This window comes from Lepidochelys kempii, chromosome 6 (genome assembly GCF_965140285.1).
Source record: "Lepidochelys kempii isolate rLepKem1 chromosome 6, rLepKem1.hap1, whole genome shotgun sequence".
Lineage (NCBI taxonomy): Eukaryota > Metazoa > Chordata > Testudines > Cheloniidae > Lepidochelys > Lepidochelys kempii.
The window spans coordinates 118,584,685-118,606,198 of NC_136385.1; the positions used below are offsets into that span (position 1 = coordinate 118,584,685).

The 21,514-nt window shown below is 42.0% G+C and overlaps 1 protein-coding gene across 1 annotated transcript in view; it reads right to left on the bottom strand.

Moving 5' to 3' along the window:
- Positions 1 to 21,514, bottom strand: part of MTHFD1 (methylenetetrahydrofolate dehydrogenase, cyclohydrolase and formyltetrahydrofolate synthetase 1) — a 69,634-nt gene that overhangs the window by 27,304 nt on the left and 20,816 nt on the right. Inside the window, exons 3-16 of the mRNA XM_073349863.2 lie at positions 19,382 to 19,441; positions 18,544 to 18,597; positions 18,050 to 18,186; positions 17,738 to 17,838; positions 17,202 to 17,338; positions 15,452 to 15,563; positions 10,945 to 11,072; positions 8,783 to 8,880; positions 7,593 to 7,766; positions 6,731 to 6,867; positions 6,320 to 6,366; positions 4,264 to 4,371; positions 4,082 to 4,156; positions 2,139 to 2,241 (exon numbers count right to left, since the gene is read on the bottom strand). Of these exons, the coding sequence (XP_073205964.1) occupies positions 2,139 to 2,241; positions 4,082 to 4,156; positions 4,264 to 4,371; positions 6,320 to 6,366; positions 6,731 to 6,867; positions 7,593 to 7,766; positions 8,783 to 8,880; positions 10,945 to 11,072; positions 15,452 to 15,563; positions 17,202 to 17,338; positions 17,738 to 17,838; positions 18,050 to 18,186; positions 18,544 to 18,597; positions 19,382 to 19,441 (1,471 nt within the window). The remainder of the gene's footprint in view (positions 1 to 2,138; positions 2,242 to 4,081; positions 4,157 to 4,263; positions 4,372 to 6,319; positions 6,367 to 6,730; positions 6,868 to 7,592; positions 7,767 to 8,782; positions 8,881 to 10,944; positions 11,073 to 15,451; positions 15,564 to 17,201; positions 17,339 to 17,737; positions 17,839 to 18,049; positions 18,187 to 18,543; positions 18,598 to 19,381; positions 19,442 to 21,514) is intronic.

The window sequence follows — 21,514 nt, forward strand, 5'->3', positions numbered from 1 at the left end:
ATATAAAGTTTATAAGAAAATAACTTATAAATGCATTTTTTAAAAACCTGTCACTATTGGTAGGGTACCTTGTTTGTACGTTACAGAACTGCCATAGGTAAAAAACCAAAACACTGAAAATTAAATCAGCAAACAGGCACTTAGCTCTACTCACACACACTACTGACCTCAAATGACTTGTGTGCTTAAAGTTAAGTAAGTGACTTAAGTGTTTATAACATCAGGGGTTAAATTTGTATTTTTATTAAAAACTTCACTCTGAGCAGTGTATAATGTTTGTGAACATAAGCAAAATTGCTTCAGTGTTAAAAAATGAAATGTCAATTTAGACTTTCAATACATTGATGCTGTCAATTTTTTGCATATACACAGGCCAATCTTTTTAAAAAATAGGCTACTAAATCCATATTTAGGCACCTGAGTGTTAGATTTTCAAAAAAACAAATAATTAACTTAGTCAAAGCATTTCAGCTTCCTTGACTTATGGAAGTTCAATACCTCAGAAAACAGGATTGGTTGCAAATATAGCACAGGATGTTTGCTTGTCAATGTTGCGTTTGAATTTGTACCATTCTCCCAGTAGGATGTTAATGAGTTTCTGGATTTGCCTTTTTAGTATAGATAATGAAACTTCTTAGTTCCTAACTGTAGTAGGATTTCAGATTTTACGCAGACGTTATTTCTACCAAGGCTTGCTCTACATACAGATTTTTGTTGGTATAACTATTTCACCTAGGGGTGTATGTGATTTTTGTTTTTTAACTGCTATGGATACACCAATACAAGCCCTAATGTGGATCCAGTAATACCAGTGAAAAGGTACTTTATATAACGAAAGCTTTTTCCTTTACAAGAAGTGGAATAAAGCATGTTAAACTAGACCAGTATAGTAAAAGCATTGTGTGTGTTGACAAGGCCTAATTAAAGAAAAGTACAAAAAACACACTTCAGCATTGTAAGGCTATAAAATGGTAAGAAAATAAATAACTAGAAACATGAAAATTTTAGAAATCTGATTTAAAAAAAATGAAATTTTTTTAAATCAGTTTTTTTACAAAATTGATTTTATTGTTATTTAAAACATGATTTTTATCCACCCTGGTTCGAACTACAATTTAAATACTCAAGAGACTACATTCTTTTCTTAATGGAATGCCACAGACAGAAGAAGTTTAACATTCACTTCAGAAAAGAGTTATTCAGGCTGAATTACTGTTACTCAAACATTTCTTGCAATTAATAATTAAATACAGAGAGTTAAGCCATCTGTTCCAAGCTATTCTAGAGGAAGTAAAGGTCCAAACAATGCTGTTTGACATTAAAAATCACTGTTTTAATTAATCAGGTATCATTTCTTCCTGGCAGCTGTAACTGAACCAACTAGGATAGTAGTGAAATCGGTCAATGAAAAGGTTTAAAATCTGCTAACAGAATGACTGGATTAAATTCTACCACCCAGCTAACACAGAAGTGAAATTAATGGATTGAGACAGGAAAAATAAGAGGCAGTGGGGCAGCTTCAGAGCTGGCGTAGGTCACCAGAGCGAGCTAAAGACCTGACCCACTCAGTGGTAATGCGAAGGCTGAAGCTGAAAGCCCTGTTGGAGTTTGCACGGAAGGAATAGTACCATATCTACCCTAGGGACTTACCAGCATAGTATCTGAGCACCTCACAGTCTTGCATTTATCCCCACAACATCCGTGTGCAAAACAACTTTGGAAATCTGTCCCCATGGTCACGCAGGAAGTTGGTGTCAGGGCACGGAAGTGAACCTGGTTCTACCAAGTGCCAGGACGGAGCTCTAAAGACTTCCCTTCTTCTCAGCATGGGGAAGACTAGGCAGCTAACCAGGGCTGCCAATCTTTGTATTCTCTCACTGAGCTACTGGCAAAGTCTGAAATACAGCTTTGTAGCAATTAACTAAATCTCACCTGAGCACATCAAGATTCAAGCCATCTGTGTCAACTGCTCTAGGACTGAGACTGAAAGAAGAGCCCCAAGAGTGAATCTATCCCACTGAGCATGCACAATGTCAGACCCCCCGTTGTGCCAGTAAACACAGCTCCCTGTACGTTTACAACCCCTCTTTTCACACATTTGTCCTATCCGGCAGTTCAACTGTCTATTGCTCTGGTACCTCTTTGCCATGTTATGGTGGCTGGATCAATATCCAATCTCACAAATTTGTTTCTCTCTTCATCCGTCAATGTCCCAGGGTCAGTTTTCTCAATACCCAGTTTCTGGGGGGAGGAGAGGGGAAAAAGGAATAGTCAAAAGGTTGAAGGAAACGAGCCTATATTAAAATGAGGAGCCTTCGTACAGCAGCTTTCCCCATTTTTAGCAATAAACGGAGGGAGAGGGTGCCTCCCGAGAGCTACTTCTCCCTGCATAAAGCAGGGGTGGAGAATCTGTTTCTGAAGCAGTGTGCCACTAGGTAATCGCAAATTCTGTCAGAGGGCAATGCATATAACACAGTCCCTCCCACCAGAGCGAGTGTCAATGTCAACACAGGTACAAGACAGCTAGTGACATTTTGAAGAGGAAGGGAAGCCCCTTCCATCTGCATCCCTAAGAAATCATGCAAAGCTCTACCTTACGTGCCAGGTTCTAATCATCAGTTTTGTGTATTTATACACATTTCTCTTTACTTAACCTGGGGGGGGGTCATTGCACACTGCCGTAAGTATTAAAACACTGCTTCTTCAGAATGCTACATACAGTGCACGAAGGAGGCACTAAACAATTCAGTCACAAGACGGTCAATATCCCAGAAAGCCCTGCCTGAAGACCAGGAACTTGTTGAAGATGGGCAATTTGCCAAGATGCTTAACAGAGAAGCATTACCTCAAGGAGCCCGATTCAAGTACAAGCTTAGAAATGAGTGAAGCGATGGAACTGATTTAGGAACAGCAAGCATTTTATTTAGACAACACAGTCCTACATGTCACCAGAAGAGAGGCAAGAAGGGACAGGTTCTCCTGTGTCGCTCTCCTGAGCACCAGGGGTTCTCAGAGGCAGCAGGTCTACGTTTGCCACCCTTCACACCTCCACATTACAGCCAACAGCGCTGCGGCAGCAGGGGACTGGCCAGGGCTCCCTGCAGAGCCTGTCAGTAACACTCCATATAATAGGCCTGAGCACTTGACCTGACATAGCCCGGCAAAGGAGGAGAGACTGAAACTGGCAATCAAATGTGAGTATCACATGGTGGAGACATTACAGCCAGTTAATGATACAAAAATGTAGAGCCCCCACAACGAGACTGTTGTTCTTGCCCTCCCAATGGACACCTGTTCTGGATGTACAACATAAAAGTAGTCGTACAATTCTGAGTGCCTCAGGCTATGTTAATAGGTAGGCCAACTGATTAACCCGCAGACAACTCCAATAACTTCCCCTGAACCTACCACCTAGATGATCTTGTCGCTACTGTGAAAGAGAATTGCTAAAGAGACCAGGAACACACGGTGGCCCATGCTTTTTGCTGACAAACGACTCCATTTGCTTCCCAAGTTCTAGTCATTTAAATGACCATTGAACATCTGTGTAGCTAGAGGAGAGGAATTCAATGGAGTACTTTTCCATGTAAAAACTGACACACAGAATGTGCAAATAAAATACGTCTCTCCTTTTTTGCTCAGTTTGTATTAAAACAATTTCCAGCAGCTCACGTTCAGAAGGCTGTGTTTTTGTGTTCACTGCCACAATAAATACCACAGCAGGAAATGTTCATCTTCAGTTATGACTGTGTATTTGGGGCAAGGACTATTTATTTCTGAGTTATGCTGCATCAAGGACACTGAAATAACAGTTGATTATTTATAAGGGGCCCTTGTTTCTTCCTAACTTCCTTGTAGTTTACTCATTCACTGAATAGCATATAAAGTTAGACTGAAACCTCTTCAAGGACAGGGCTGTGACATGTCTTTAGTTGGATTGTGGGGTAATGCATTTTTGGATGCTGTGTAAATAAATACCAACAAACAGACCAATGTAAGGTTTTTGTAATTTATCTTTTCACAGGGTAAAGATGACGCATACAGAACAGTACTAGAAACCTAACAAGCTTGATCAACTCACCTGCAGTCTTCGGATCTGAATATCAGAGAACTTCCTAACACCATTGATCAAAGGCACCAAGCGGGTATAAAGAGCCTTGAAGAATGAGATATAATTAGCAGCTGCAGAGTGTCCAAAAAATCTTGGCAAAATAGACTGTGCTCAACACAACACAGAATGGAATCAACTACATCATCTCTTACCTGATCAGACTGAGTTTGCTCATGGAACATACGAGCATCGATAGCTGCAGCTACTAGATTATTGGCTGCTGTGATGGCGTGGATGTCACCAGTCAGGTGGAGGTTAAACTATAGGAAAAAATGGACATCAGTTATTTCACCCTTCTTTTACCCTTTTTTTTTTGGGTAGTCTGTTATAGCCAGATGGAAAGAGAAATATCAATAGCAATGTTACTGGGAGAGCAGCAGGGGGAAACTGCTCTGTGGAATATGTGGAACAGAAGATGGAATTTGTCTAAAACAGAAACATGCCACCCCCACATTTATGTCATTTTACAAAACTTCCTGTACTAAGTGTTCAAAATGAGTTTATCATACAAGAGTCAGTTCCCCCAGCTATGCCAGGATCATCAAGAGAAGGTTCATGCAAAAGATGGAAAAACATGGCTATACTGCTTTGTTGTTACCTTCATTTGAGACAACTGATCTGATTTGTGCAGCATAGTGGGATTAGAGGTTAGGTTTACAGCTGCTTCTTCTACGTTTGGCATATAAAAATGGAGGGGTGGGGGGGAAGAGAAGGGGATTCAGTTAGGGCAATTATGCATAGCAGGAGTGAAATGAAGAAGGGAGATGGTGTTAGAAAAGTCAGAAGAGATGACAGCAAGAGCCATAAAATCTTAATCCCATAGACTCCGGAAACCTCAGTTACTAAGTCTTTAAAACAGAGAAAGATATCCAGTGTCAGTTACTCTATTTTTCAGCTTTGTACTAATCACCAGATGCAATCTTATTTTAATATACAAATATGTGCCATTGCTTATTGCCTTATTTTGCACCTCTTGTTTTATATTTCTCTACTGGCTAAGCCCTTCCTGGGCCGGAGATTGCTTGCAAAAGGTATCCACCAATATCTCAGAGCCTGTACTGTGATGAATAGTTCTACAGACTTTCAATTTAAAAAAAAAATAAAATAAAAAAAATTATGTTTTGATTAAAAAAAGAAACCCAACAAGATTGGAATTGATTTTAATACCAGAGGTCAGAGAGAGATCTTACCTATCTAGTCTGTTTTCCAGCCACAGCAGGATTGTTCCTTATATTGTATATGGGCAAGTGTTTTGGCCAGTCTAGTTAAGTGGCCCAAGTGACCGGGCTTCCACAGCTTCCATTGGGAGATTATTTTTCCTTCCTTGAATTCAATAATATACCCCTCAGCACCATGCTAACTAAATCTTTGCCTGCCTTCACATTTACACCTTTTGTGGACTGTACACATGAATCGTTCCCTACAATCCCTTTATCATTTCTGCTGATCTTCCTTGAATGCCCTCCAACGTGTCACCATATTTCTGGCAAATAGAGAAAATATCATATTCTAGGTGTATAACACAAGAGACATTGCTTTCTAACTCCGTGCCCTGCAATGCTGTGTGTATGGATGCAGCCCCACCCTGCCCCCAGCCAAAAAAAAAAAAAAAACCAAAAAAACCCAACCCACCACATCACCTTTGCTGCTGCCGCCGTATCACACTGCATATTTCTGTCTAATGTGCTGGCCACTAGCACTATGGCCTTACTGCTTTCCAAGTTTCCCTTACCCACTGTACATTATCAGACAATTATGTAGAAGTAGCATACAGAAATAGTGTGTTCCTGAGAGTGTAAACCGTCACTGACAGTGCTACTCAACTCTCTTCCCCCTTAGATCTAAAAGTGCCTTATAAAAGGAGGGCCATTGTTACCCCCACACTACAGATGGGATATTGAAGCATATAGAATTAAAATGATTTGCTTATGGTCACGCAGTGAGTCAGTGATAGAAATGGCAAGGCAATCGAGTTCTCCTGATTCCCAGCACTATACCCTATTCGCTGACCCACGCAGCCTTCCATTAAAAACAATGAAAGATTAACTCCCTCTGTCCTTAAAGTAGCTTTGCCGAAAGAAAAGTCAATACCCATTCTTAGACTTTGATCTCACTACAAACAAAAGATTTCCAAGAAGTTAACTGACTACAGCCGCTCTCAGCACAGTTGAACATTACACAGTCAATAAGGTCTTGTGTCAAAATTACCTCCTCCATGGGGATAACCTGCGAATATCCACCACCTGCAGCTCCACCTATAAAAAGGCATAGAAGGAAGTAACCAAACCATGCTCATTAATGGCTCTGTAGCTTTGAGCACATTTGCTTAGCCATTTTTAAAATGTCTTTATTATTGAACAAGTATGATTAAACGCTGCGCTGGATTTCACTGTGACTGTATCCAAAACTTGCTTTCTTCCTAAATAAATCAGATTCTCTCCCCACATGTTTGTGTAACCCTAAATGACCTCAGTGGGGATTACACACCTCTATACAGAAACAGAAAACACACTCTCCTAAGAGTTGAAATTTCTAGAACACCCATCGGCTGAATGTGCCTTCCCTGCTACTCTTCTATCCTGCATGAATGGTGATCAATATGACGCTGCCAAGTCATACCTTTTATGCCAAAGGTTGGTCCCTGAGAAGGCTGTCGGACGCAAGCAAACACATTCAGGTGGAGATGTGCTCCTAAGGCTTGAGCCAGGCCTATCGTAGTGGTACTTTTCCCTTCTCCCAGGGGCGTAGGTGTTATGCTAAAATACACAACACAGCATATGCAATAAAATACCTGAGACCAAGAACTTAGCGAGATTCAAAATGGGATTGGATGTCTAATGGATAAGAATATCCAGTTATCAGAGTTAACGCTAACACATATTTTGGAAGGGATATAAGACCTCATGCTTCAGGGCTCAAGATAGCCTCTTGTAGTTAGAGTTCAGGATGAGTCCTAGAGCTTGTCTACACTGGTGCAGATTAGAGGGGTGCATATTTTCATTCACACAAGTGTGTCGCGCACTAACTGGCCTGTGTGCACCCTGCTGGTGAACACCAGAAGTTCCTTAGTGTGTATTGACAGTCCCATTTCAAACAGTACTATGTTAACATAACTAGGGAACTTCTAGTGCTCACCAGCAGAGTGCACACAGTCCAGATAGTTCATACTAGCATGTCACAATCTAAAATTTACATCCTTCTGCTGTGGGCAAATGCACGGTGTAGACAAGCGCTAAGTGTGGAGCCAGTTTATCCTACTGCAGCGGTTTTACACCATCCTTTGAAGCCTCTAGCGCCAGCCACTGTCAGACAGGATACTGAACTAGATGGACTCTGGGTCTGATCCAATTCCTATGAAATTACTCCAAGTTTCCTCCAACATTCTTAAAACTATAAAGCAAAGCAACAAGACTCCAAAACCCTCCTCCAGAAATTCTACATCATATTCCCCAATATCACCTTTAAGGAAGGAACAACGTACCCTGTTACAACGACATATTTGCCATCTGGCTGGTCCTTCAGGCGTTTGAGAGTAGACAGCAGAACTTTGGCTTTGGTCCGACCGTAGAGCTCCACCTCTTCGGAGAGCAAGCCAACTTCTCTAGCGAGATGACCAATGAGCTTGGGTATGCAAGATCGAGATACCTCAATGTCGCTTAAAGAAAAGAGGAGGGGAATCTAATTTGCTGAAGCATGAAACCGCCTGCTTCCCAACAGGTATAGCCCACAAGCACCCCAATGTAGGATTTAAAAACTGAAATCTCTAAGCTTTACAGCTAAAGAAGTCAATCTGCCCAAGGAGGTCCTCTCAGCCCATTGTAGTATGGGTAAGGACATCTCCCAAGGCAGCTTTGCTACTGATGCCTGTTACTTGGGAATCTTCTAGTCTTTCCTGTGACATTTCAAACACTTTCAAGTGTTTGTTATTAGCAGGAGCTCTAACCCAACAACTCTTATCCCAAGGTGCTCTTGCTATCTCAGACTTCAGCTCTCTCAAGGTGAAGGAAAGCATCTTGCTACTTGCTGCTTCAGCCATTATACATCTAACTGGCCCTAGCAGTCTCTGCCTCGCAAGAGGGCTGAGAAGATTTGCATTTGTACAGAGCTTTGAGGCCCAGATTCAGGAAAATATTTAAGCACATGCTTAAGTCCCACTGAAGTCCATCAATGTGACCGATGGCCATACACAATACCTTGCTGAACTGAGGTCTCCATGTGTAAATGACTATGTAAGTGCGAGCAGTAGTGCTCTGACACAGCATCATTGCCCTTAAAAGCAGCTTGGTATTATCATACAATTATCCATATTTTAAAAACTACGATGTTGCCACCTGCGTATTGGCCAATACTATAAATTGCATCGTTGTACACAACAAGGCCTCTGTTCTGGAGCGATGTGTGCAGGTGGACCTGTGTGCCTGTCTGAAGCCCTGATGCCACTGATGCGGCTCAGACAGGCAAAGGAGCCTGGTCGCACATGTCACTCTGCAGGATTGGACAGGAATGCTTTCCTCTGCAAAACACTGGGAATTTTAAAAATTAGAATGAACTCAAGTAGTTACCCTCCTGCGTACAAACCTGCCATGGGAATTCCCATACACAGTCCCAGAGAAAACAGAACAGAAACACGACGTTACAAGATAGACAGCAGTAGTTTATTTAAAGTGTTACCTTGGCACAGGAGTCCGTAAGCGGAGCTGGTTGTATTGGATGTTCCATTTCCCAGGTTGGCATTGCTCTAGAAATCGTTGTGCGCTCTCTATTGTGCTCTGAACAGGTATAAAAAGGCTCAGTTTACAGCCATAGATGTTGCAACACGTTGGTTAGTAAACACAAGTCCAGAAAGGACTGCCCAGCCCCCTCCTTTCTATCCCAGACAGCAACCAATGCAAACCTCTGATTAAAGCATTTATTTACATTTCTCAAGGAGACTTTTAAAATGCTTACACTGGACTTGTTTCCTCCCTCCCTCCCTTGCCCCCTCTCCCCTCCCCAAAATCAGGCGGGGCTGCAGTAGCGTTAGGCAAACAAGTCAGCTGCCTAGAGTGGTGGGGCCAAACCTGAGCAGCACTGTAACCCTGTGAGCCCGGTTGCAATGTCACTCATTCGAATTTGACCCAGCTGCACACCTCTGTCTTGGCAGAGGGGCAGCCAGGCCATATTTAAGTGTCATTGAGACCTGGCACTTGCCCCCTATCATAACCACCAAACCATCAGAAGGCTTGCTGCACCCCCTAGAAAGTCCTACACCCGTCTCCCCTCTGCAGTTGAGAATCTCTGTCCTAGGCAGCCCCGTGAAGTTTTGCCTAGGGTGGCTGATTGTCTAGAGCAACCTCTGAAGGCAAGTGCTGTGCTACTGCTCTCTTTCTAGGGCCACCGCATGGCTTGTTTTAAAATTACAGCTAGCGCTCCCTAAGAGCCCCACCAGCGAAGCTGTTCATCCCACTTTCCAGGCACTCTGGGTTCCTGTGCAGGGCCGGCCCTAGAAAAAATGGCACCCCAGGCAAGGAGCACCTTCAGCACCCCACCCTCCATTTGTTAAACTTTTGAATGCCTTATTTTTATTGAATTTGTAGCCCATTTCATGACTTTGATGCACAATGTGCATGCATGACTTATCCCTGTCATATGAGATGATAAATTCGTACACTAGGATCTGTACATCTGTATTTATTCATGCCATGTATAAGCAAATAAAAATGTTTCCTCTAAGCTTATAGAAACTTTTTAATTTTAAGAATAACTGAAATGTACTAACATCAAGAAATTGAACTGGGCACCAAGATCGGGTGGACCAGTATTAAATGGGGTTACAGTAGGTGACAGCTTTAGAACATTAACCCTAGTCTTTTAGTTCAAAAGGTCACTTTTCTCGCCTTTGACCTCGTGAACTGAAGCATAGCTTCTCATTAAATATGTCCTTTATTAGTCACTACTTACACTCTTCAAGTCTTAACACACAAGTACACTTTCACAATTACACAGTAAAACAAGGTTCACGATATCGCAGCTGGGGCTCTTACTTCATTCTTATATCCCACTGACTGACTGGTGACTCCCCGCCCCCTATATACCCACAAGGGCATTACTGACAACATTCCAGGAGATTCAAGAAAAGTGTAGTTCTCAGAAAATCTGGAAGGTTCCACGAGATTCTACAAAGGTCCAGAATGTTCTAGGAGGTTAGTGAAAAGGGAATCTACGTACAGAATACCTGAAACATTTTACTTCAAACATTCTATTTTCCCTTTCGCTGCTAACAAAAACAGCTCCCCAAGCCTGGTGCATCCCCACGTCTGGCGCCCCAGGCAGTCACCCATCTCTAAATCCAGCCCTGTTCCTGGGAGTCATGAGCCATCTCCCAACAAGCTGGAGCTTCAGTCCGCTTGCACTGTTGGAACTCTCCTCCGGAGAGAGGGCAGGGGGGAAGAGAGACAATGGACAACTTTCCTCTGTCAGGAATCTAGCAAATTAAGCCCACTACAAACCTGGATTGCTTTGCACAGCGTCAGGAAGAGGGTATGCAAGACACCAGGCTAGTGACAGTGGAAATCCCTCAACTCGAGACAAACCCCATTAGGTAACATGATGCGTGTCAGTGAAGTCAAGCAAAGAGGCAGCGAACAAAACCTCAAACACACACAAGTAGCGTACACACAAAGCAGCGTAGGGCATTTCTGTGGGATGCTTGACCAGTGGCACACAGCCTAACTCCTCCCAGGCACTCACCCACCCCCAGAAATGCCCACTGTTATTTACTGTGTGTTAGTTGGCTAGTCAGACAAACGCATAAAAAGGACAGGTAGGACACAGTCAGTCTATAGTTCACATACCTGCATTAGCATGGCCACAGTCATTGGTCCAACACCGCCAGGGACGGGGGTGATGTACGAAGCTCTTTCCTTCGCTGCACTGTAAGCCACATCTCCTACTACCGTTTTCCCATTGGGCTTTGTACTGTCTGGGAGGGAGAGATAAAGTTACACACAGAGCATTTCACTGAAACAAAGAAGAGGCTGAACTCCCACTCAGACGAGGGCTCGCACACATCGAAATAAAAGTTCAGCCACACGGCAAGCAGCAAAAGAGATAAAATAATCAAGCTGGAAAATGCTAGATTTCTTTGTTTCCCAAAGGGTAATTTTAGGGCCTGTGAAGTCAGACTGGATCAACAGCACTGTCTACCCAGAGACCAGGTAGAACACAGGCAGTCTCTACTTCCTTGAGGGTGCTGGGGCTTCCTTAAAGGGACACGAACCTGGGAAATGTCATAGAAGGCTCCAGATCACATGGTGCTTCTGGGAAGGGAAAGGAAGGGAGGGACCATGTGCTCACAAAGTCCTGGCTTTGTGGGAGCAGGAGGGGAAGCTGAGGGGTGATCCCACCAATCATTTAGCCCACTACACAGCTGTCGGAAATTGTCCTGAATTGCAAGTACAGCTTTCAGTCACACTGGAAGCAGTGAGGGGTGGAGGAGGAACATGTTTTCCAGTAATAAGAAGCTGTACATTTCCCTTTGCTCTTCATATTTAGGTTAAATTAGATTTCCTGCATTTCAGAGCAAGCCGAGGCTCTGATCTCTTCTGCACTGAAGTGATTACATACTATGAAGTGTGGCACATGACTTAAAAATATGTGATGGAATTAGGTAGAACATTTAATCTTGCCAGCATGCTATACATGACACAGGAGCTGAAACTGAATACTAATAGCCCAATTTATAACACAAGTTACACTTCAATTTCAACCATTCCGAGTAAATATCATGCCATACGCTGGTTGACTTACATAGAAGAAATTCACCACTCTTTAGAGAGAGGACAGAGTTTTCCATTTCCCCCACACCAAGTTTCTTGCTTTGTTCAAACAGTTGGCAAGCAATACTGCAGTATCAATAGATCAGTGTCCAGTCAAATTAAACTTGAAATACAACTTAATCCCCCTCCTCCATTTAAACATCTTAAATTTCTATTTCTCTAATAAGTCTCTCTTCTCTATTTGGCAAAGGTTAACCTCACACACACACACCCCTGCCCTTTCCCATAAATAAATGGTCCAGAATCCAATATGTGTTCGTATTTTTTTTTAATTCAATGTGCATTAAGTGAGGTTTGCAGGGAGAGTCACCTGTCCGGAGACAGCGCTCATTCATTTATTCAGCAGAGGGACTCAATTTTAGGCGCAGGACACCAAAATGGTGGCTTGCACTTTCGCTGCAAGAGTGGTGGATGTTAATATCAGTGATTTAGAACGCAGAGGACATTACATGAAGAGGGATGTAAACATCTGGTCTGAAAGAAGTTTACACGTCCCAGTTTATCTCAAAGCAAGAAATCAGAAATATTTAATTTTTTATTAAACCAGAAAGAAATCTCAATTAAGCAGTACTCTAATCAGAGGGCCACTTTTCACCCTTGGTTGCTCTTGTGCAACTCCATGCACTTCAATGTGGCTGTCCAACAGGAATGTTGGACAGAATATTATCAAAAGCTTTAACAAATACTATGAAAAAAAATATAAAACAGGAGACTGAAAAATTGAAAGGGAAGTCAAAAAACAAAAGCAACTAAAGTCAACACTAATTCTACAACCACTGTTAGTGACAACTAGCAGTTCTGAAGTTTTGCTACATTTGTGTGTTAAGTGAGAAGCTTCCTTCTCCTGTTCAAAGCCTGAACCATGTCATGGCTGTTAAATCCTGTTTCTACAGCAACTGTTAGTAATCTGCAGACTTGCTGCCTGAGCTACAGAATAATTCAACCTTCCATTCTGAAGGGCAACTTGATTAGGAATGCAAAAGGCAAATAATGTAATTACATTTTCTTCTAAGGATGCCAAGGATGACTACAAATCATACCAGCAACAAAGCCTCAGTGCCTGAGAACAAAATCAAACAATTGATAAATTATGCACTCAAAACAAAACATCCTAATCTGTGTCCGATACACAGGCAAGGCAGAGAAGCACATTTTATTCTCCATTGTGAAGCTAAGTCTGCAAGATAATATAAATGAAGAGGAAATGGTGACTATTTGACCAGCTTTAAAATATTTTCCCTCTTGTGCTCCATGAAGTGGTCAGTTAGAGGATCTTTTATTGGCTGTTCTCCCCCAGTCATCATCTAACCCACCCCTCCACTATATTTCCCACACACACACGCTGCATCTTCCTAAACATACAACAGATTTTCTTCACTGTTAAAATATCAGAGGACAAAAACATTCAATAGCTAGAGGTCAAAGAAACTAAATGGTGGCATTTTATAGATATGAGACTACAAGGCTCCTTCCCAGAGTACACAGTGAAATCTGTACTCCTGAAAGTGAACTGCTCACGTCAGGATAAAAGACTCAACATCTGGAAGGACAAGGTGGGTGAGGCAATATCTTTTACTGGACCAACTTCTGTTGGTAAAAGAGACATGGTTTCAACCTACACACAAAGCTCTTCTTCTGGAAGTCAGTTGTAAAGATATTTGCTGTTGGATGCTACTGCTGTACAATTTCACAGGGCCAGACTGATTCCCCAGGGGGTTAGCTCTGCACAGGGACATGCAATCATCTACTCAATGTTTCCTTGAATTTCGCCCTAGCAGTCCAGGGCAGGGTGTTGATTTGTCTTCTCCTTCGCTGAAGCAACCTGGAGTTCCAATCCCTAAACTCATGGATTCCAAATAGTCTACTGAGGCTCAAGGACACCCAACACAGGGGATCTCTGATACACCTCCATCTTCCAGCTCTCCCATCCCACACAAACAGAGGCTCCCTAGGATCTAAAACTACCCCTTAAATGGCGGGTTCCAAACTGTGGAAAGGAAGCAGTGTAAGCAAGAGTCCCCTGTGGGATTTTTTGGAAAGAGGGCAAAGACTATGCTGATTCTGTGGCCCACCCCCAGTACTGCTCTTCTTTCCCCTCCCCACACAGAACAGAGGATTTCTGCAGGGCTGGAACAATGCAGATGAGGTGGCACTCCCCCATCTGCATCCCTTGGGCCAGGATTTGCTGTATCTCAGCCCTCTCCACAGAGGGAGACCAGTTATAATACAGTGCTGAAGCTAAACAGCTTCCTCTCAGTCCCAGAGCTGCAATTCACATTCTGTGCAGGTATCTAGCCGGAAACACTTACATCCACCGGAGGCCAGTTTGTGCTACTTTCTACCTAGCATTCAGAGCACAGGACTTCTGTTAATCTCAGACAATGGGCCAGCAGCAGCATACCTTGGGAAGAGCTTTTCTTGGAGAAGCTGACAAAGCAGCCACTGTTTCCCCTCTAGCATCATGATCCCACGCTTCCTGGCCCTGGTTTCCCAAGGGCTCCACAGCATTTCCCTGGGGTTCTTTTAAAGCCTGTGATGAGGAGGGGAGAAGCTGGAGGAAGCTACAGAGTTTTGCAAAGCTTCTCCTACTTCTTCCCTCCTCATCACAGGCTTAAAAAGAACCCTAGGGAAATGCTGTGGAACCCTTGGGAAACCAGGGCCAGGAAGTGTTCAATACAGAATATTTCCACAGGATACATTTTAAAGCGCTTATCTGCTAAGCCTCATATCTCCCCAAGTGCACCAGACTATAGAACTGCCACAGGTGATTCTATGCTAGGTTCAAACCTTTCTAAAGTCAGAGAGACTAAAGTGATCATCAAGGAAATCGGGACCAACTTCTCAGACATGCAGTCCAAGCAAGCTCTTGAACAATGGCAAAACAGTGGTATACCAGGAACACAATGGTATTTCTATTTGCAACATGCTAACAGGGGAGGCTGCAATCTGCTTTGTTTTATGCATATCAAACATGGTTCCTGACAGATTGCCAACGTTTGGGTGGCTCGGCTCAGATATATCAAACAACAACAAACAGCAAGGGCAGTTTTATGTTAAGCAGAGGACTTAATGCTTTTAACTACAACAACTCAGATGTCATCTGCAAGAGGTAAGACAGCTGAGCTGTAGGCGAGAAATGTCTTTACCTTCCATTAGATAATTACATTGCAACAAAATGACTGATCAATTATAAAACTACCTTCTTAAAAGCCCTGTGGGCGTAGGCATGATGACAGCTTGACTGTGACTAATTTCCCATATCATGTAATACCTGTAACTTGGATTAAAAATGAAGGGAAAAAAACAGAATGAGCCAAACCATCTGTTTCTTCTTTACAAGCGACAAAAAGTAGTTAAATTAACCCTTAGACAAAAATCCATAGCCAGTTGATTTTCTGCCAGACCCTCCAGTGGTTTGCAAGTTATATTATGCTTCAAGACAATAGTCCTTCAAGTTTAAGTAGAGGTCTCCAGCAAGATGCAGCAATGGTGTAATACCCCCCACCCCCACACACATGCTTACCTGGTATATGGTTGATTCCACAGTCTATTACTACAGCACCGGGTTTAATCCATTCCCCTTTTACCATTTCAGGTTTACCAGCCGCAACCACCAGGATATCAGCTTTACCAACCTATCAAAATATCTGTGTCACTACAGCAGATACAAAGCAGGTCATTTTCGGTTTACTTTTAGTTATTTGCATATTCAAAAAAGCAACAGTGTCCCCAACACAAAACAAAAATCCTCCTGGAAGCCCAGGGATGGGTGGGAAGGAAATATTTCTATGGCTACTGTGAAGACCTCGTGACTGAATTTAGAGGCATGGAGTTAAATCAGGAGCACCTGGAGGTCACCTTTCCACCTCATGCTTACTCTATTTGATCTTTATAACCATTCATCTCTGTTAATGCAGGTCAGAGTTATATCTATTATTATTGTTGGTATTACAATAGCACACAGAAGCTCCAACCAGGAGGGGGACTCCATTGGGGCAGGCACATACACTGTACACTGATATAGTGAGAGAGAATCCCTGCCCTGAAGAGCTTATAACCTAAGGAGACAAAGGAGGCAGAACAGAGAAGCTAAGTGACATGCTCAATGTCACACGGCAGGTCAGTGGCAGAGGTGGGAGTAGAATCCATGTGTCCCGATTCCCAGGCAAGGACCCTATGTTCCAGCCCATGCTTAACACTACCGTACATTCTTTTCTTCTCCTCAAGTTAACCTCTAGAGTTTCCTACAGCAGAGCTATTCTTTTCAAAGTAGGCTGGTTGGAGATAGAGCCAGCACATCTCAGAAAGCCATCAACCATACCTCCTGCACAGGCCTCTAAACCACCCAGTGTTAGCAATCCAGTCTTCTGGCTCAAAATCATTATTAATTATGGATTTATTCTTTTAACATTCATGAGGTTGTAACACAAAATGCACTGTAATTTGGCATGACCGCTCACTTAGACCATATTGGTAAGTCTGGCAGACCTACTCAAAGCTCTATAGTTAAAGATGCAAACAGAAATCTGTTATGAGGGTCATTTCAATACTTCCTTCACCCAGCTCAGTGGTTTGAGCATTGGCCTGCTAAACCCAGGGTTGTGAGTTCAATTCTTGAGGGGGCCATTTAGGGATCTGGGGCAAAAATTGGGGATTGGTCCTGCTTTGAGCAGGGGGTTGGACTAGATGACCTCCTGAGGTCCCTTCCAACCCTGATATTCTATGAGTCTATGAATTCCATCTAGTTTTTCATAGGAAGTAGTTATCTTTTTGATTTTTCTTTATATTAAAAGGAAGAAAATTTATATTTGAGATTTTATTAATACTTCGCACTTAAACCATTAATAAGCCTAACAACAACCTTGTGAGGTTGGGTCAGTTTTGTTATTCCCACTTTAAACACCATAGGAATACCCGAGTCCTGTTTTACAGTACCATAGAGCACTAGAGCTTTTCTGATCTGTTACACATTAACACACATCCACTCTTTTGCCTGACTGCTGAAGCATGCCAATTGTCTGGAAAAATCCAAGTAGGTGTCAATACTGCCACCACACCATTGCTGTGATTTACTCTTGCTGTTGAGCAGGAAAATGGGACCAGTCTCGTGAGCAATTTTAAAGACCTCTGTGAAAAGCTTTTTGGGCATTAATCTTAATAGAAGCTTCTGAAGTACAGGCTTTTTTTCATCTTATTTTTTGAAAATTCATTTGTGGAAAGAGACAGGCATGTGTATATATTGTACAGGGTTTAAATAAACACCTTATCCTTACCTCCTCAGCCAGTGCCGCAGTCTTTGTGTGGCAAGTGGTTACAGTTGCATGGCTCCACAGTAGAAGGTCATGCATTGGAGCACCGACTATCTTACTGCGTCCAACCACCACTGCTTTTTTACCTGCAATTTGGATGCCTGAAACAGAAGAAGATTCGGTTTTAGGTTAGCAGTCCAAACAACCTGGGCACATCCCAGCTGTCAATTAATTAACTTTATTCCAGAGCCATTAGTCAGCATGGATCCAGCTGTGGCTCTTAGAAAAGTCAAAATTAGTCATCCTTGGCTAGAAAACACAGCTGTCCACGCAATGGGGCTTTGAAGGTCAAGAAGTGGAAGGTGAAGAGCTTTAAGAAGGCAGAGGGACAGGGGTTGGCACCTCAAGGAAAACTAGTGCTTTTAGAAAAGGCTATCATATACTGCACACTAAGTGTAATTTTACAGCTCATCAAGGGACTGACACACAGTGTACTCATCAATAATGAGGACAGGACTAAGGAGAACCATCAGTCCTTCAAATATACTTTAATTACTTACCTGTCTGCCTGATAAGCTCCATGCATCCTTTGGGTGTACAGGGGATGAAGCAGTCTCCAAGGTCACCTCTGGAAAGTTTCCCAGCATTGATGCTAGTTAACCTAAAGTATATGAAGGGAGGGGACAATGGTATGTATGTGCCAGGAATAGGATCTTAAAGTTACACTAACTGTTATTCCATAACACCAACATTTATATATTTTAAAGTTATCTGTTAAATTTAGAATCCTTATTTTAAAGGGATAGTTTTAAAGGAAAGAGAGCAAGTTGTATGCAAAAACAATTACCCTCCAACTGCAAAAATCAGCTTACCCATCTACATCTTTTTCAGGGGCAACAGCATTGGTCACTTTCTCTGTACTGATGGGTTGATCTGTCTCGAGAGGCAATTGTACTATAAATCCATGAACTGCAGGGTCTTCATTCAAAGCAGTGATGCACCTCAGCACCTATACATTTAAAGTGGGGACAGGATAAAAACATTAAGAATGATACATTTAAACAAGTCTGGTGCAAGTACTTGAACGTTGCATTTTCTAGCTGGATAGAATTTGGGAACACCACACACACAATGTTTAGTTCTCCCATATAAAAATATAAATTACTTGTGGATTTGTCTTTTCAGAAACATCTAGATTAAATTCTTTAAAAATGTTCAGCATTTGGTGATCTCTCCTTTTTACACCCCTTAAAGGCAAGTGTTTCTTTATATGAAAAGATAGGTCAAAGAAATACACACACATTTTATCTTTTTAATACCAAACCAAAATTAAGGGCTTCTTAACGAGACTGACCAAGTCACTTACCTCAGCTTCTGTTGCAGTGTTTGGCAGCTTAATGTGATTGGCATTGATCCCAATCTGCAAAAGAGAACTCAGAAGTGATCTGGTTTTCTACTTGACGTAAGAGGCACTATGTAAAAACAGCGTGGCAATTCTCTCATTCCAGCCCAGGCTTGCGATAGAATCTATCATGCTTTCTAGTCTGACTGAGGGACAGGCAATAAAGTTCTGTTACTCAGAAGTACATAAACCAAAGAGAAGATTAGTACCCCGCTGAGTTAACTTTTCTGTCATTGTTTTTATTACCCTACACTGTAACATAGGTTACAAAAGAAAGAGAATCCCTAGTTATGGGATGGCAATTCAGCTTGATAGCAGCTGCTGTACTAGGACTGACAAAAAGGACACTGCTCTGGAATGCTAGCAAACAGCAACAAGACATCAACCAACATTTTGGACAACGGGCCAATTTCCCCTTCCACAAGACAGGGTGTACTGTAGCATACAGTGGCTGCAGGGCAATGAGCTGAAATGAAGCAACTGCAGGTGTATGCCTTAATGAGGTATAACAGGCAGGGGTCTAGGGGCTGGCTAAGCCAGAGGACAGAACAGTGCAGTGAGCACACGAAACTAAAAGCTTGTCTACACTATAAACATTTGCACCAACTAACTACACTGATGTTGCCAGAGTAATCCACACAGTGCAAGCCCCAGTTTATATCAGTGCAGCTTGTCTACATTAAGGGTTTGCATAGGTATAGCTATATTGAAGGCTTTAAAGGCACGTTTTTACTACCTCGTGCGTGTGGGGTGGGGTGTATAATATTTACGAAGAAAATCAAAGTTATGATCTAGGCATTACCTCAGCAGCAGCCTTCAGCTTCATGCTAATGTAGATATTTGAATCATCTCGATCCCCAACCTAGAGGGTGAAAGGAAAGAGACAAGTCACAATGGAAAGCAGAGATACAGATAGACAGAAATATATATCTGAATTTGAATGACTGTTCCTTTGTTCAACTGTAGTTATATTACAGGGACAGCTTGACTCAAGAGTCTTCCTATAGCAAAGGGATACAGCCAGACAGAGCTAATGGGAAATGTCCTTTTAAGTGAAAGATGGGTAAACAGTTTGGCTAATTTTCTAAATAGCAGCCATTTATGCCTTTTGAAAGCCTTTAATATGGTACATTCCAAAGCAGAGAAAAATGCCCAGTCTCTTTCCTGAAAAAGTTAAATCTAAAATGTATTAACGTGACTTGCAAACACAGACAGTTTTATACCCAATAGCACTGCCAGGATTGATCACAGCCTTATTGATCACTGACAGAAGACAGCAACTTCCCATAGTGCAGAACACGCTATGTAGAGTTACGGCTATGAAGCACGGTTTAAGAATAAGAGAGAGTTTTTGGACACACCAATTATCAGAGGCTACATCGGATGTGAACCACTGCTGTGCATGCAGTGAAATCAACAACATTTCCACACTGAAATAGTCACCAGTTATTTGCTTCCTCTGATTGAGGGCAGGGGTCCTGAGGTGGTGAGGAGACAAGGAGACACTCTTGACCTCATTGTCTGGCAGCATACAATACTGATATGTGCTCATGTCGAATTTCCACCAGAGTCAGAGCATGCAGGGAGGAAACCCCACCACCAAAAAACATCAAGATCTAAGCTCAGATACTCGGCTTCTATGTCAGTTCAAAGTAGGAGTTCAGGTTACACACACAATTAAACCCCTGGCCTTCACCTCATTCACGATGCCCCTCTTGACACAGCAAACCTTGCTGCTGCACATATTTAAGCAGCATCTCCCTTGCCTGGATTCTTGTATCTAAACACACTAATATACCTGCATGTCCTTTAGTGTTGGAGCAACAGGTCAAGATCCTGACTGCACTGCTCCTGGGGGCTTCAGAAGGATGTCCATACTGGGAGAGATTCACTGCTAGCGGCGTGAATGTGTATTGATTCTGAACTGAGCTCATTTCATTTATGAAACACCCAATTACTTGATTAAGGCCATCAGGCAAGTTGGGCCTATTTGATATACACAAAGTCTAATTATGTGTGTATAGTCATGATTAATCCCAGTTTTAATCACACTATTAAACAATAATAATATACCAATTTAAATGAATTAATAAATAAATATTTTTGGATGTTTTTCTACATTTTCAAATATACTGATTTCAGTCACAACTCAGAATACAAAGTGTACAGCACTCACTTTATATTATTACTTTTTAGTGCAAATATTTGCACTGTAAAAAAGACAGCCAAATAAATAGTATTTTTAATTCACCTCGTACAAGTACTGTAGTGCAGTGGCTCTGAACCTTTCCAGACTACCATACTCATTTTAGGAGTCTGATTTGTCTTGTGTACCTCCAAGTTTCACGTCCATTAAAAACGACTTACTTACAAAATCAGACATAAAAATACAACAGTGACAATACAATATTACTGAAAAATTGCTTACTTTCTCATTTCTACCAATAATTATAAAATAAATCAACTGGAGTATAAATATTATACTTACAATTCAGTGTATAGTATATAGAGCAGTATAAACAAATCTTTAGCTGTATGACATCTTAGTTGGTATTGACTTTACTAGTGCTTTTTATGTTGCCTGTTGTAAGGCTAGGGAAATATTTAAATGAGCTGATGTAACCCCTGGAAGACCTCTGCGTACCTCCAGGAATACGTGAACCCCTGGTTGAGAACCACAGCTGTAGTGCAATCTCTTTATTGTGAAAATGCAACTTACAAATGTAGAATTTTTTTCTACATAACTGCACTCAAAACCAGAAAATGTTAAACTTTATAGCCTACAAGTGCACTCAGTCCTGCTTCTTGTTCACCCAATCACTAAGACAAACAAGTTTGTTTACATTTAGGGGAGATAAACATCACCCGAAATTGAGAAAAGGCATTTGCATGGTACTGTTGTAGCTGGCGTTGCAAGGTATTTTTGTGCCAGATA